The sequence below is a fragment of the Leptopilina heterotoma genome, unplaced genomic scaffold, assembly GCF_015476425.1.
Source record: "Leptopilina heterotoma isolate Lh14 unplaced genomic scaffold, ASM1547642v1 Lhet_223, whole genome shotgun sequence".
NCBI classification, from domain to species: Eukaryota; Metazoa; Arthropoda; class Insecta; order Hymenoptera; family Figitidae; genus Leptopilina; species Leptopilina heterotoma.
The window spans coordinates 432917-450345 of record NW_025110941.1 but is presented as its reverse complement, the minus strand read 5'-3'; the positions used below and the strand labels follow the sequence as shown (position 1 = coordinate 450345).

At 29.0% G+C, this 17429-nt stretch overlaps 2 protein-coding genes across 3 annotated transcripts in view; both read left to right on the top strand.

Moving 5' to 3' along the window:
* The window catches only part of LOC122502238, a 124170-nt gene that overhangs the window by 77976 nt on the left and 28765 nt on the right, over positions 1-17429 (top strand). The window contains exons 3-4 of the mRNA XM_043612183.1: positions 6101-6272; positions 6351-6487. Coding sequence (XP_043468118.1) covers positions 6101-6272; positions 6351-6487 — 309 coding nt within the window. The remainder of the gene's footprint in view (positions 1-6100; positions 6273-6350; positions 6488-17429) is intronic.
* On the top strand, positions 12523-14051 carry LOC122502231. 2 transcript variants are annotated; one of them, XM_043612175.1, is made up of 2 exons: positions 12523-13075; positions 13156-14051. In XM_043612175.1, exons 1-2 carry the CDS (start codon positions 12838-12840, stop codon positions 14046-14048), a joined length of 1131 nt encoding a protein of 376 aa, XP_043468110.1. In that variant the 5' UTR covers positions 12523-12837; the 3' UTR covers positions 14049-14051. The 2 variants fall into 2 exon arrangements, with proteins under 2 accessions (XP_043468110.1, XP_043468109.1); XM_043612174.1 differs by having other exon boundaries at positions 12524-13075; positions 13153-14051.

Genomic DNA, 17429 nt, shown 5'->3' with positions numbered 1-17429 from the left:
AATCAATGGAAAACTTAAAAAACATTTAAGATTGGACTTTAAAACTTTAGGTATATATTCTTGGATGTATTTCTTGCAGATATAACCAAAAAAAATCATCGATTTTTTGACCATGTTAAGGGGTAAGGCCACTGTAGAATTTTCAAAACATAAATTTTTTTTTATTAGCGAAAAAAATTCTTTGAACCTTGTAGAATATAGTGCAAAAGGTTTTATACGTGTCTGAAATCGATTTAATTGAAATTTCGAGCTCTTTTACCGAGCACGCTGGGCCGTTCCGCAACGACTACCTGCGTTTGATGGCTACCTGTTGGGCAGAAACTGCTCAGATAATGATGATACAAATACAGAAGGATGTCTATGTGATGCTTTAATTACAGATTAATGGTAACAAATTTTTAAAAGTAACATTTTTCATTTTTTCATAGGTATGTTGTATATATCTCAAAACTTTAAACGCGTATTTCTCAAAACACGCTTTTTGAAATCGGCACGCAGCATAACTCAAACAATTTCCAATATTTTTAATCGGATTTTTTCTTACATCTTTATAATAACATTTCAAAGAGAATGACGTACGGGATTTTCAATAACTTAATTTATACATTTGTTATGAACAATTTAGTGCCGTTTTTTTTGGTCGAAAAATGAATCTTTTTTTCAAATGCTTGCCAATTTCACAAAAATCAATATTTGTTAAATCCCCTACGTCATTTTTTAGCTATTGTCATGTAGATAAAGAAAATTTTTTTTATTTTGTTCCAGATTAAATTTTGCACCCTATGTGATGCGTGCCGCGGAGCTCTTTAAAAAAAAGCATCTTATTAAATTTCCGTAACTCCGCTATTTTGTATTTTTTGTTGTTGAAAATTTACATTTTTTTAGTTCAATATATGACTAATAACATACTACATTATTATAATTGTATTCGCTTTTCTTCCAACAAAAAAAAATTCTTGAAAACTGGTCTTTTTTTTGGCGTTTACAGTGGCCTTACCCCTTAAGTAGGATTCCCCCTTAACAAAGAATTGTTATACGTACATATCTAGTCAACATGATATCTTTCGATACAATTTAATATTAACGTGTAATTTTTAATTTATTCTTCATTTTAATGTGTAAAAATAATTAATAAAGGGAAATTTTGTTTGTTCTTAAATTTTACTTATTTTCAAAAATTATTATAATTGTTTTATTTATTTATATTATTTAAGAAATTATTATTTGTCTTTTGTCTTTAATTCTAATTGGATTTTTGATAAAATTGAAAATTTTTTTAATTAATGTGAAAGTTACTTGAACTGTTTCTTTTTAAATTTGCAATATTTTTCTAAACACCATGTGAAAGAGCGATGCCTGAGCAATAAGAAATGTCCATTGACAAATTTTTTAAAATGCATTTTAACGTGTAAAAATAATATCGAACTTCAAGTATTGTCCATCTTATCCTTGAAGTTTGAAGCGTTTTTCTGAAACTTGTTGTTTTTGAAGTCCGTGTACGTCATAACTCAAAATCTACTGGACCAATCGTTCTGAAATTTTGTACAATACTATTTGACATAATTCTTCAGGTATCCCTGGGAGCTTTTTTTTATTTAAAAAATTACTAATTTTACAATAACGAATTAGTTAATTTTTTATTTAAAAAAAGTCTTTTGACTTCCAAGTATTACGAGAAATTGAAAAATAAGAAGAAATAAAAATCTTCCAGGGTTACCTGGATCAGATTTAACAAATACATTTTAATTTGTTTGTTTAAAAAGATTTTGTTGAGAATTACAGCGTACACAGCAAAACAACTTTTTTGGAGGAGCCTGATAAGATTCTCATTCATTCGTTAATTCTCAATATTTTGCCATGAAAATTTGGAAAAATATTGTTCAATTTGTGCAATATTGTATGAAAATTGATAAAATAAATTAACTCTCTCTGTATCGCCAAAAAAAATCATAAAAATATGCATTCTCTTCACCCAATTAACCTTACCCCCCTTTAATTTTAACTGCAGTAACTTTTATAGTAATATATTACTATAAATTTATAATTTCTATGTTTTAAATGTACATTGAAAAAAATGGTTTTGACACCTACTACAGAACTTTGTAGAAAAAGAATTGGAAACCACTCTGGTAGAAAATATTACATCGAAAATTAAATGTATTTAAATTTTTGACTCTCATAATACCTTGTAAAACCTTGTTAAAACATTTTAAGAAAATATTGTAAAACCTGTACGAACCTTATAAAAAATAGAACAAATCCCTGCTACAATCCCTCTTGAAAACTATTAGAAACCTAAGGGTGGCAGCGTTTTGCGCTTTGTAACTAGGTCATAAGTGCAAATATAGCGAACATACATCCCAGTAAAAAAAATTCGATACACGGACCGCGGAGTTCGTATACAAGCTCGGTAGCTCGTATGAGAAATATGAGAAAACTCTCATACGAGCCTTTTCCGTAATGAGAAGTGTATATAGATGCTTGTATACGAGGTGACTTTTAAAGCATTTTTCTTAATATAACACTATTTTAAAGTAAATGTAGATAATAGAAATGAATTTTCAAAGTAAAACGAAGCTAAATTTATAAAGGAAATGAAGTTTTAAGAAAAAAAGGATAATTTTGTTCAAAGAATTTATTCACACTGAAAAAAGGTTAGAATTTGATAATTGTTACTCTAACTTACCGACATTAGATATTTCTCGGATGCGGTAAGCACGATTTTGTATTGGCGGTAGAATAAATAAGTTTTTTTCATTACTAATTAATAATATATTACTATTTATTTATTATATAAATGTTCTTATATAAAATAATTAAATTTAATACAAAATCTGCTTACCGTATACGAGAAATATCTAATGTCGGTTAGTTAGAGAAACAAGGAATTATCAAATTCTAACCTTTTTTCAGTGTGAATAAATTTTTTGAACAAAATTATCCTTTTTTTCTTAAAACTTCATTTCCTTTATAAATTTAGCTTTGTTTTACTTTGAAAATTCATTTTTATTATCTACATTTACTTTAAAATAGTGTTATATTAAGAAAAAAGCTTTAAAAGTCACCTCGTATACAAGCATCTATACACTTCTCATTACGGAAAAGGCTCGTATGAGAGTTTTCTCATATTTCTCATACGAGCTACCGAGCTCGTATACGAACTCCGCGGTCCGTGTATCGAATTTTTTTTACTGGGATATATGAGACTCCGGATCTTAAAAGTGCACTTTTACTATTTAAAATCAATGCTGAAAGTGCCCTTTTAAGATCCGGAGCTTCATATCTCCATCTCTCTTACGCTTATTACCTAGTTACAAAATACAACACAAAACACTGTTAGGGGCCGTCCATAAACCACGTGGACACATTTGGGGGGGCGGGGGGGTGAATCAAAAGTCCACGTTTGTCCACGAAGGGGAGGGGGGGTGTTAAAGCAAATGTCAACGTGGACATATAATCAAAGATATTTCCAAAAAAGATATCTTAAGCTTAATCAGAATGATCATAAGTTTCAGTTAATCAATTTCCCTGACAATTTACTGATATTAAAATTAATTTCCCTGACAAAATTCTTTTTACAGGAAAATATGAATGTTTACGGAAAATGAGTAAAATTTATAATTTTAATTATTTTTTAAAATGACAATTATAACCCTTCCTGAATTCAATTATTTTCTACAATTCCCACCCAGTAAAAAAAAAGTATTGGAAGAGAGCGAATAGTATTGTCGGTGAGTTTCTGCCAATACGGTTTTCACGCGAAAACATATTGGCAGAAACTCACCGCCAATACTATTCGCTCTCTTCCAATACTTTTTTTTACTGGGCAACTAAACCTTCGTCTTTAAATCAATTAATTTAAATAATTTTCCGAAAGTTCTTCTAAAATTCTGTTATATTTTAAAATTATTTTTGAATTTGATTGATAAATTTTAATTAAAAATTTTTAACATGATTGTTTCCTCTAAAATGTTAAAAATAATTTTAAAATGTTATTTTTTTGTATATATTTGAATTTTTGAAAATATGTAATTGAGAATATTGAATTTTAAAAAATTAGAAGCTAATTTTCATTAATTTTCATTTTTAAATTTACCTTTAAAGATTTTTTATTCTACAAAAATTGTAACGAAAGACTTAAAATAAATTAATTATTTTCAATTAAATTTTACAAAATTTCAACTATTCAAAAAGATTTGTTTATACAGGGTGGCCATTTTTTTGTAAAAAAAAATTCACGGTCATTTCCTGGTCATAAATTATTTTCCCGGTCATAAATAATAACTCTGAAAATAAATTATTCCATGAAAGATTGAAAGAATTTCCTGATTTTTAGACAAAACTTTGACTTTTTCCTAAAACCTAAAAATATTTTAGTTTACTCTAAAAATAATTTTGAACTTAAATAGATTTTTTGAAATAAATATTTAATTATTATCCATTATTTTTCCATATAGTAGGTATTCAAATTTAAAAAAAATTCAAATTTTAAATCCTTTAAATTTGAATAATTTTTAAGAATTGCTACTGTAACTTATTAACAATTATTTTCAAAATTTCAATTCAATTATATTCTAGAAATAACTAAAATATTTCTAAAATCCACTTGTTTACAAGACAATTTCATGAAATTTTGAATAATTTAAAAATTTTTCAATTAAATATTAGGTACATATTTAAAAACATAACTAATTTGAAAAAAATGTGAATAAAAATATTTTTAAAAACTGACTTATTCAGAATTTTTAATTAAAATCTTTTAAAATTCAACTTTTCTAAAACTTAAATTTGAAATTTTTTAAAATTCAATCTATAATAATTATTAATTTAACATTCTAAAATACAGAAAAGTTTGCTTATCAATAATTGCAAAAAAAACTAATTGATATTAATGCAAAATACGATTTTTTAAAAATTTATTTTCTAAAGAAAGAAATTTTATTTATTTTTATATACATTATTTATTATTCTAAAATTAATTTTTATAAATTTCGTATCACTTTTGTTCTAATTAGTTCAAATTTTTAATAATTCTTATTTGTTTTGTTATAATATTATTGCAAACAAATTTTTAAATTGATTTATTTTTCACTATTCTATACGATGTGAAATTTTTTCTCATTGAAATTTTTTTGACAAGTTTAATTAAAATTATATTTTGTTTAATTATTGTTAGAAATAGAAAGAATTTAAAATTAAATTTAATATTTTCTTTTTCTAAATCTGTTACGTTGGACAGCAAAATTCATAATTTTCTTATAAATTCTAGAAATTGAATATTTTTATAGTACTTTTTATAAAATTCTCTGACAAAATATAAATAGATTTTATAGAAGATCGTTCAATCTTTTTTAATGAAATATAGTTAATACCTAAGTCTTGAAATAAATATTTTTATTTTTTCTCACAAAATAATGTGTGTTTTTAAAAAAAAATCCAAAATCCCGGTCAAGTTCAAAATTCATTGTCAAATCCCGGTTTTCCCGGTTTCCCGGTCCAGCTATAATTTATAGTTATTTTTCACATTATAAAAATCAAAATAACTTGTACTTTTTTTTTACTAAAAATTGTGGTATTTTGTCGCAATTATTTTAAATGAGTCGAAAAAAGTCACAATTTTCTTAATTTCCCCGACAAAATTTTTTCCTGACATTTCCCTTACTTTACTGACATTCTTGCTTTGAAATATGTTCAAAAATAATCTTTTTTATTTTTTAACATACAGGAGTAAAAAAAACTTATTTTTTTAATTTGCAATATCCACGTGGACAATTGTATAGGGGGGAGGGGGTTTGACAAATGTCCACGACTGTCCACAACGGGGGGCGGGGGGGTCAAAAATTGGTGAAAAATTGTCCACGTGGTTTATGGACGGCCCCTTATGTGACTCCAGCCAAAGTCTAAAAAATTCCTAAATTTTGTTAAGGTAGATTTTTAGCATCGCACTGCCGTGCTACAAAGACACGTTTTTTCTCCATGTAAGTGGACTGTTTCAAGGATGTACTGTATTTAATTCTACTGATAGTATAAGATACCTCGGTGGAAGATAATTTTGTTATAAAGAAAACTTCAAAACAATTGATGGTATTTTTGTTTCAAGAGGTGGCAGCACGTGGAAACCTACTGTTACACCCATTGGCTCCACTCTTCCTTCTCCAACGCCATCTATACCAGCAACTAACGTTTCTCCAGTAACAAAGACTTCTTTAGTATCGAAGAAAATCGATGAACCACTTATCGGAAGCGGTCACAATTTCAGTCCCAAGCCTTTTGTAAGTATCGAGGTATTACACAAAAAATTTTTAACAAAGAGCAATAATCTCAAAAAACCTTCTCCCTTCGGATTCTAGTTGAACGGTACTGGTGAAGGTTCAATAAAGTCCATAGTCAATAAACAGTACAACAGTCCCGTGGGCATTTATAGCGAAGAAACTATCGCTGAAACTCTTTCTGCACAAGCCGAAGTTTTAGCTGGAGGTGTTTTAGGGTGAGTTCTTTGAAAAGTAATTTTAGCAGATAATTTCTATAAAAAATTTCTTTTCTTAATTACTATGCTTATGTGGCATTCTACGTGTAGTGATCCGGGTTCAAATTTGAAATGCTTGGGATCAGGACATAAGTTTGCACAAACAGTAGTCCTTTTGGATGCCATTGAAAACACCAAATATTATTCATTTATAACAAATGTAAAAACTAGAGGTGGTCATACATAGTTTAAACTTTTTGTCTTACCTGGCATATTTCTAAAAAAATGTATAGGTCAAAACGTGGGAAAAGAACTTTTAACTGGTCTAATTATATTTTTTAACTTATGTATAGGTATAAATAATATACATGTAAAATTAAGAATAAGATTACATGAATTGAATTAATAAATCTTGAATCAATTGATCAATCTTGGAAAAGAAGTTTGAACTTTTTCTAATAAGTCGATATGGCCCATAAAAAGTTCAAACTTCTTTTTAGGGTTTCGTGGCCAAGGGCCAAAACCCTTATAGCGAGACTTCGGTGTCCGTCCGTAGTTCTTAAGTTTTAAGTTTTAAGTCTTATGTATTAAGTCTTATGTCTTAAGTCTTATGTCTTATGTCTTAAGACAACATAACAACCGTTGTCATGGCATCCGTTGCTATGTTAATGGTTGCTATAACAACCGTTGTTATGTTAATGGTTATATTGACATAACAACCGTTGTCGTGGCAACCGTTGATATAGTATAGATTGCCATAACAACCGCTGCCATGGCAACGGTTTTTTTGTCATTTTAGGCCACGAAACCCTATGATGTAGGCGCATTGCGCCTACTTCTCTGACTGATTTTTTTTAAAAAGAGTTCTGTCCTTACCAATGAACATACCTAATTGGGCGGTTAGACTTGAGATGGGAGCTCTTCGACCACTTCAACTTGAGCATAAGGTCTTGAAATACACTCTAAACTGGATCCTACACTGAAAAAAATACATGAGACATTTTCAACTACATCCCCTTAGTAGAGTAAAAAGTAATAAAACGAACTACTTTTTTAGTTAGTCTGGCTACTTTTTATACTTATTTTAACTGTTTTATGTACTTAAAAATTATTAATTAAATTAATGTAATTTTACAGTTAACTTTGTAACTGCAGGTATGTTATAGAAATGACTACAGAAAGTAGTAGATTCTACTACTTAAAGTAGTTCGATAGACTAATTTTGTAGTAGTTTTTACTTCTTCTAGGAGTTGAATTATTTTCCATGTAATTTATGTTATAGATTTTTATAGAAGATTATCAACTGTGAAAAGTTGTAAATGCAACTACTTTAAGTAGTAAAATTAACTACAGTTATCAGTTGAACTGTGTCTGGAATGCCTATAAGTATTAAGCAACTCATCGAAGCGGGCGAGCGTGGTTAGGTGGTTAGGTTATCGGTTTACGAATGTTTGGGTCGAGCGTTCAACTCCCGACGTTTAGAGATTTTTCTCCGTTAGGTATATAGACATTAAATAAATAAGGTATAGGTAAACAAAAGTGGGTAGGGGGAAATATAAAAAAATACAACTCGATAATATTTATAATAAATTATAAATAATTTTATTTTACCATTTTCAGTAGTTACTTTATTACTGAGTTATCTTAGTAACTTTAACTACACGGAGAAACTTTTTCTTCTAATATTAAATATATTTGGTTATCTTTATTCTAAAAGTACGTTAGAATGTGAGGATTTTTCGTGCGTTGTGCTAATAATTTCAACATTAATACGAAAATATGATAAGTTCGTTATATATTAAGCAACCTTCGGTGTACAAAAATTACTATCTGCATTAGAAATAGTCTTATTTTTCTTTAGAAAAGAATAAAATGCTAGTTTTTGTTTGTGAAATAATACGGTAATTCTAACCTTTTTTCCACATATAGATAGAATATATAACAGACATTCTAACGTAACATACCAATTTTGGAAGGACTGCGGGCGGACTTAACCGATTTCGCCCGAGCATCACCGAGTCCATCACCTGACGTCGCGAACTAACCCTAATGTTTTCGAAGTTGAAATTCACACGTGTATGAAAGAAAAAAACCTTTTATTAATAAACGTGAATGTCTCCTCATGCCAAATTAAATTCAAGAACTGTTCCTCAATATAACATAATTTTTTTCACGACTTTTACTTATTTACATAATTTGATTAGTAAGTTATTTTAAAAAATGCTCTCTCTCGAAGGCACATATTTTTCCACTCGTTTAATATATAAGGACGATTCAGCTGTGTACTTCTAACGAATCGTGCGATCTTTCGGTTTCCGTGACCAATCGTCGTGTCTTTACTTGCGTGTGCGTGTGTGCGTTAATAATATAGGTTAGGTTCTTACGTCGTGTTAAATATATTTACCTACAGTTACAGTGACATACACTAATGCCATCTACCATCAGATCCAAGTATCACTATCATCTCTATGAGTATCTATAGACAATTAATTTGTTGTGTTTCTTTTTAATTCATGGCTTTCCCAACTTTGCAAAAATTATTATTTTCTTTCTAAAACAACATACTAATTTTCGTTAGTTTCCTTATGAAGAACTGTAAAATATATACTGAATGAGTGTTTTTGATAGTCTCAATAGCAATTTCTATAACCTATGTCGTTTTTCCCTTGAATCTAACCTAACATACTAAAATGTCTCACCAGTTTTAAGAATTAGTGGTATTAAAAGTTTCTCCGTGTACATATCAGCAGTTAATTCTACTGCAAAACTGTCATTGGTTCCTATTTAACTAAGAAAAGTAGTTAATGCAACTGTATTATCACTTCATTCAACTACATATCTGATAATTAATGTAAGTTCAAAATTATCTTTGGGGACTTATTGAACTAAGGAAAGTAGTTAAAAAGTAGTCAAATCTACTAAGAATTTTTTTCAGTGTACACGGAGAAAAAGGAATAGTTGACACATCCAGATACATGGATATCACAGCTATATTATATTGAAAAATACAGGATATCCATAGTTAAGGTTGCTGCGTCCATATTCTATGGCTGGCTATATATTGTTGGAATAGCAAAAGATCTATGGTTGGGTGATCCATAGTAATGGAAATGGGAAACGAAAAATTTGAATCACTCAATTAGTTAAATTCAATGTCACTTGAGATATTTTATACACATTTTTGTTAATTAATACACACCACTTATTGAATAACCGCATATTAACGAAATAAATTATTAACCGATGGGGGGAGACACGAACCCTAGACCTAACGCATACTAAACACTAACGCTATCCACTACACTATACACACAACTACAATATTTGAGCATATAATATTCCTTATATACTCTACACATATTTCATGAAAATGAATTTACATAAAAACTAATAGACAATAACGATAATAAATAATAAACAATTATAACACTATTTATACACAATAAACTCACAACGTGATTATATAGACGTGACAGGAAACCGAAGCCCAACCATGCCTATGGATGTCACATCCATATTTGATTCAACAATATAATATGGCTCCCTCATCCATTGAATATGGAATGTGCTTCCATTCTGAAAGTTGTCTCTTCCATTGAATTGGATAACACAACAATATTCTGCTCAACAATATTTTTATGGATATCTCTTCCAGACCTTTTCTTTCCGTGTAAGGATCTCTCGCATGAACAGTTCTAGATACCCCAGACCGTGTTTCGAAAGACTTAGAGCTCTATCGATGTATCGGAATATCGCACCGAAAGACTTTTCGTTTCAAAATTTAATATAATGTATGTATATGTTCCTTGCCAATCTTTAGTATGAACCATATTAATACGTTGATTAATACGTTGATACGTTCATACACGGAAAAAAAAGGTCTGGAAGAGATATCCATAAAAATATTGTTGAGCAGAATATTGTTGTGTTATCCAATTCAATGGAAGAGACAACTTTCAGAATGGAAGCACATTCCATATTCAATGGATGAGGGAGCCATATTATATTGTTGAATCAAATATGGATGTGACATCCATAGGCATAGTTGGGCTTACAATTCATGCTATGGATTTTCACATATGGCTGTCTCATCCATATAAACTTTGGTTGGGAGATCCATAGTTAGTTCAAAATTTCGATACATGTTGCGCGCAATTCATTATCATGGCATCCATTTAAAAATGGTCGTCTCAATTTGTCCGTCGCTTCGGTTTCCTGTCACGTCTATATAATCACGTTGTGAGTTTATTGTGTATAAATAGTGTTATAATTGTTTATTATTTATTATCGTTATTGTCTATTAGTTTTTATGTAAATTCATTTTCATGAAATATGTGTAGAGTATATAAGGAATATTATGAGCTCAAATATTGTAGTTGTGTGTATAGTGTAGTGGATAGCGTTAGTGTTTAGTATGCGTTAGGTCTAGGGTTCGTGTCTCCCCCCATCGGTTAATAATTTATTTCGTTAATATGCGGTTATTCAATAAGTGGTGTGTATTAATTAACAAAAATGTGTATAAAATATCTCAAGTGACATTGAATTTAATTAATTGAGTGATTCCAATTTTTTGTTTCCCATTCCCATTACTATGGATCACCCAACCATAGATGTTTTGCTGCTCCAGCAATATACAGCCAGCCATAGAATATGGATGCAGCAACCTTAACTATGGATATCCCGTATTTTTCAATATAATATGGCTGTGATATCCATGTATCTGGATGTGTCAACTATTCCTTTTTCTCCGTGTACGATTAAGTAACATAAAAACATTGTTTGTCCCTGTTTGAAATGATCATACTAACTTTTGAAACTCAAAGTCTTTCAGTGCGGTTTAACTGCTTCACTCGGTTGAGAGTTTCTTTTTTCGAACCACAAGGCATGATCGATTGTTGGCAAGATCTGACTGTGGACTCAATTGCAAGCCTTAGAAAACCATGTCCTAGAGGGTTGCAAGGTTATTTCTTTAATATGCGGTTATTAAATAAGTGATGTGTATTAAATACAAAAAATGTGTATAAAATATCTTAAGTGACATGGAATTTAATTAATTGAGTGATTCCAATTTTTTTGTTTCCCATTTCCATTACTATGAATCACCCAACCATAGATCTTTTGCTGCTCCAACAATATAGAGCCAGCCATAGAATATGAATGCAGCAACCTTAACTATGGATATCCCGTATTTTTCAATATAATATGGCTGTGATATCCATGTATCTGGATGTGTCAACTGTTCCTTTCTCTCCGTGTATTACATGGTCTATTTTCATTGTTGTAGATATAATTTGATGTTAGTTTATCAAGTCCAATAATTAAAATATAAAATATTTTCACGCATGTTCGGGGCTACCCGACAAATTGTTGAAGGTTGGGATTTTAATACTCATAATTTTCCTTATTTCTTTCCTCAAAGGTTTGTTTATTTTACAAATGAATTTATGCTACAGATTGAAAGAAGCATTCTGTTTGACATACAAATATTTTTATTAACAACCAAAAAATATGGAAATAAATTATTATTTACCTAGAAGCTTAAGTGTCCGGGGATACACAAATCTCCCCTAAGTGCATTTTCCTATAAACAAATTTTGTGTTCAATTCTTTTAACGCAATTCCTGCAGCTATTTTTAATCAGTTTTTTTCAGAACTTTTTTATCTCATTTGTTTAATTCTTTTAACGTAATTCCTTCAGCTTTTGTTTAATCAGTTCTTTTCAAAACTTTTTTATCTCATTTGTTTAATTCTTTTAAAATCCTGCAGCTTTTTTCAATCAGTTCTTTTCAGAACTGAATTACAATAAAATAATAACTTTTCAATTGTAATAAATATAGAAAGAAATAATTAATTGACCAGTGAAAAGTTCTTGTCCCTTGTTTTAACTTATACATTTAATTTGTTGTAAATAAAAAAAAGAGATACGTATTTTTTTATTATAATTTTAATAAATATTTAATGGTGCCTCAATGTACGTCAAATTTTACAAAAAACCCTTTTTTGGAAATTTTTTATAAAATATTCGAACACCAATATTTTTTGACCGGACTACTTTACTTTTCTTCAGATATATTCAAGAAAGAACATGTAATTAATTATTTAAAAAATTGTTCTTGTTTACTATATTTAATAAAACCTCAAATACTCCATAAATGCAAAACAATGTAATATATTAAAAAATTGCTTATTATGAACAGGTCTACGTTATGAATATAGTTCTAATAATATATCTCATATACGTTCTATTGTCTTACTTATTTCATTCTTAAATGACTTTTGGTATAAATGAGTCTGCGTTTTTTGTGGTTAAAAGAATTTATGTTATTATTTAAATGTAGAGCGAAGTTAATTTGAGTTAGCATTTTTGATCCATGATGTCAAGTGAAGAAGTTTTTCTGGTTGGAGTTATCGACAATCAAATTATAGGTAGTAAATTGCCATCAAAGCGAAATTGTCTAAGTGTTTTATTTTACAACATGAGAGTTTCTCAAATGAACCAGCGTGATAGTGCCGCTCTTGTCATTGAAAACAAAAATTTTAATTACCAAGAAAGAAAAAGTGAAGTTGAGGACAAGAAAGAGATTTCAAGAGATGAAGAAGATCTTACAGGTAAGTTAATAAACGAAATAAATTAATAATTTTATGATTTTGCAAATTAGAGTTTGATATAAATTTTTCTTTGTTAGAAGATCAAGAAATAGTTTCTACTTTGAAATCGATTAATTTAAATGAGGATGAGCTTTTGGACAAGAGCAATTCGAGTCTTGAATCGGATGCAACATCAACTTTTTCACTTTCATTCAAACCGAAAAGAGGAACGCGACATATTTTAACTGAAAGACTTTGTGCTGCATTCGACAAGTGTAAAGTTAGTGACAGAGATGTTGCTCACATTTTAATGGCTTGCGTAATTGCTCTTGATTTAGATCCGAGTGAATTTATTATAAATCGATCATCAATTAAAAGAAAAAGAGAAGAATTTCGTAAAGAAAGTGCAATCAAAACACAGAATGAATTTATGAATTCAAATACAGAGTTTGTTGTTGTTCACTGGGATTCCAAGATTTTACCCGATTTAAGTGGAAAAGAATCTGTAGACCGCCTTCCTGTAATTGTAATGTCTCAGGATAAAGAACAATTGCTTGGAGTGCCTAAATTATCTTCTGCAACAGGAGAAGAAGTAGCTTGTGCTGTTTATGAAATATTAATGCAATGGTCGTTAGAGAATAAAATCCAAGCATTAGTTTTTGATACGACGGCTTCTAATTCTGGTCGTTTAAATGGTGCTTGTGTTCTTCTAGAGCAAAAACTAAATAGAGATATTCTCTTTTTAGCTTATAGACATCACATCTACGAAATCATGCTTGCGAGTGTTTTCGAAGAACCAAAACTTTCTTTTCAGACTGGCCCAGACATTCAAATTTTTAAAAAATTTCAAAAAATTGGACAAAAATCGATAAAACTAAATATTCTACTTGGAATTCAGACAATGATGTATGTCAAACATTACGTGACGTTAAAGAAGATGTTCTCTCCTTTGCCACAGGAACCACCAAAATTTCAAAAAAATCTATTATTCTGAATTGACTTCACAAAAATATGAAACGCGCATTCAAAAGAATCAGAATCTACAGCAAATCAGTAGAAATTTCTATTCCACTGAATTGACTCACTACCACTCAAGATTCCACAAGAAAGTGAGGTTAGGTTTCAAAATTTGACGTTAAACATTGAACACATTAAAATTCCTTTCAGTAAGAGCATTTTATATTTTATCGTAAGCACTTTGTGTTTTTTAACCATATTTTCACTAGTTTTAATATTTAATTTTAATAGTTTAGCACTGAAATTACAATGAAATTCACACGACGCGAAACATAACTGTCACTGCGTTTTATTTTAAGACAATAATTAGAGGAGCTCCTACAGACAATTGGAAATATTAGGCTTTTCCAAATTGTTTGTCAAAAGTTGTATTCATTTTAATGCGCTTCTGAAATTCGAAGCAGTCTTTTGAGAAGAATAAATATTTCAGATTTACTCGTCGAACATTCTATTCTTTTGAATTGACTACCTAGAATCGTTAGCAGTCAATTCAAAAGAATAGAACTTCATATTTTTTTCAAGAACTTGCAATACCATAAAACTTTGCGCATTAGGAAAAATAGAAAATTTGAATTCTTTTCTATCTCCCGATCGACGAGAGCAATAGAGAAGAATTGATTTTTCTAAAATTTTGATGGTTCCCGAGGAATAGAGCTTCGAGGTAAATTCGCGTATTCAGAATAATTCAAAATTCTCGTTTTCAAGCATATATTCTGAAAATTGAATTCTTTTCTATTCTACGCTTCTTACCGGGTAGTTATCATTTTCTTAGGAGAAATCCCACCAAATGGTATTCGATTTAAATGTCCTGGAGCTTATCACAGAGCAAGATGGATGGCGAAGGCTATTTATTGCTTGAAAATATTTTTATTTAGGGAACAGTTCCAGATAAATAAACATGAAAAAAAGCGATAAATGAAATTTGTTGCTTTGTGATTACATGTTACATTCAAGCATGGTTTTGTACAACAAATGCTATTGAAGCTCCATTGACTGATTTCAAATTTTTGCAAAGCTTAGAAATGTATAAGAAACATAACAAAATAATTGCCGAGAAAGTACAAAAGAAATTTTTAAATCATTTGTGGTATTTAAACGAAGAATGTGCTGCAATGTGCTTGTTTGATGACAGACTTGATAATCAGAAAAGAAAATGCATTGCTAATAAAATCATAGAAAACGAAACTGATGAAGACTGTAATATCGAAATTCAAAAAAAGAAAATGTTGTCATTCAAAGAACTTGATTTATTTCTTAAGTCAGATTTTCCAGAAAATCTAATTACAAGTGGATCAAAACAGCTGTTTCAGAGATTTAACATTCCCACAGATTTTTTATATCAAGATCCTTCGTTATGGAAAAATCACGAAAGCTATTTGAAAGGACGTAGAATTTTCGCATGTCTGAAAGTAGTAAATGATGTAGCAGAGCGTGGTGTAAAACTCATAGAAGATTTTAATAGCAATTTTACTAAAAATGAAGATCAAAAACAGTATTTACTACAGGTATTTACTTATCTGAATTATAATATATTTAATATTAATTCACTATATTAACTGTACTTCTGTGCATTATATAGGGGAGAGTAGGCTACATTGAACCAGCGTCAACAGTGAACCACTTCAATTTTCTGAGAAATGACTGAGTAAAATTTTTTCCTATTCAATATATAAGTTAGTTTTACCAAAGCAGACTATGTCCAAAAATTTCCGGCACGTAGGTTTATTATTTACAAAGGAAAACTAAAAAAAACTGTTTTTCACGTACAAAACAAAAAATTTTGTGGAATTATAATGAAGTTTTTTTATTGAAATAGGAAGTTTTAAAAATTAGTTAACTTGTGATTTATTTCGCTTAGGGTGTCAACTTCAATATTTCGATGTGATAAAGAATTTTAAACTTTACATAAATTTATTATAAACCATTTTTGTTGTGAATGTCATGTGTATACAGTGAGTGCAACATGATTAAACCACCCGAAAAAGCAAAGAATTTTCAATTTTAAGAGTGGTTAAGTTGTCTGCTCTACTAATTAGTAAGAAAAATACTGGAAGACATGCTTTCATTACAATTGAGTGCTTGGATACAACAAGGAGACGTACGCTCGGCGAGCCGCTTTAAAGTCAGTCAAAGGTACCGTAAAGTGTAAAAAATGAAAATTCAAAATTTTGAATTTTGAAAACTGCCATCTTATAGGAAATAAAAATGCGCATCTTTTTTTTCTTTGAAATTTCTTTGAATAATTAATATTTTTATATGATAATGGAAAAAATGTGATTAATTTTCAATGTTAAATTTCATTGAATTTTAAAATATAAATCGTCGTATCTCCGACAAAAATGAATGAATTCTTTTGATTTTTGGTATACAAATGCATTTGGACCTATAGAAGACGACAATATCACGAAAATGTTAAAAGCAATTAATTGTTTATTGATTTTTAATTGTTAATACTGACCGGTCAAAAATAATTTTTTCTTATCTTTGGCTGCAAAAAGTATGCGGGGAACTTTAAAATTCAAACAACTTCCAGTGAGACATTTGTTTATTACGATGTGAAGAAGTTTTCTGTAAAATTGCAGAAAGATTAGTTTTATATTTACAGAAATACAATAGTTTTAAGAAAAATGCTCGCGCCGCCAACGATCCCTACCGCACAGATTTTAAGGTTAGTTGCACAGTAAAGTTTTATTTATATATAAATATATATGTGTAATATTTGCATTGAATTATTTATTAACTATTACATACTATGTATACAACATAGGTATAAACTTTTTTAATAATTTTGTAAAACATTATGTGTATGAATATAAATATTACAAATAATTCTAGCAGTATTTAATTAAATTAAGATTAATATCTGTGTTAAAAGAAATGTTTTTATTTTAAACATTATTAAATTTATAAAACGTTTTTAGATGTTAATATTATTGTTTAAAAACTAGGAAAAATTTTTATTTTAAACAATTTTTGACAATTGTGATATTTTGAACTATTATATTTTAATAGATATTATTAGATTATACTAGATTCAACATAGTATGTAATTAAAAAGGACATTAAGTGTTGTTGCAGCATATTGAGTAATAGTTTTAATACATTATAGAGTCGATAAAAATTGAGTTGTAAATAAACGATATACTAACAAAAATAAATATCAGAAATAATCTTAATTTAATTAAATATTGCTAGAATTATTTGTAATATTTTTATTCATACACATAATATTTTACAAAATTATTAAAAAAGTGTATACCTATGTTGTATAGTATGTAATAGTTAATAAATAATTCAATGCAAATATTACACACATATATTTATACATAAATAAAACTTTACCGTGCAACTAACCTTA

Excerpts from the sequence above, each read along its gene's own strand:
- LOC122502231 (XM_043612174.1), top strand. The coding sequence starts at position 12,838 with ATGATGTCAAGTGAAGAAGTTTTTCTGGTTGGAGTTATCGACAATCAA. Across the intron at positions 13,076-13,152 it reads AGATGAAGAAGATCTTACAG|AAGATCAAGAAATAGTTTCT; the intron begins GTAAGTTAATAA and ends TTTCTTTGTTAG.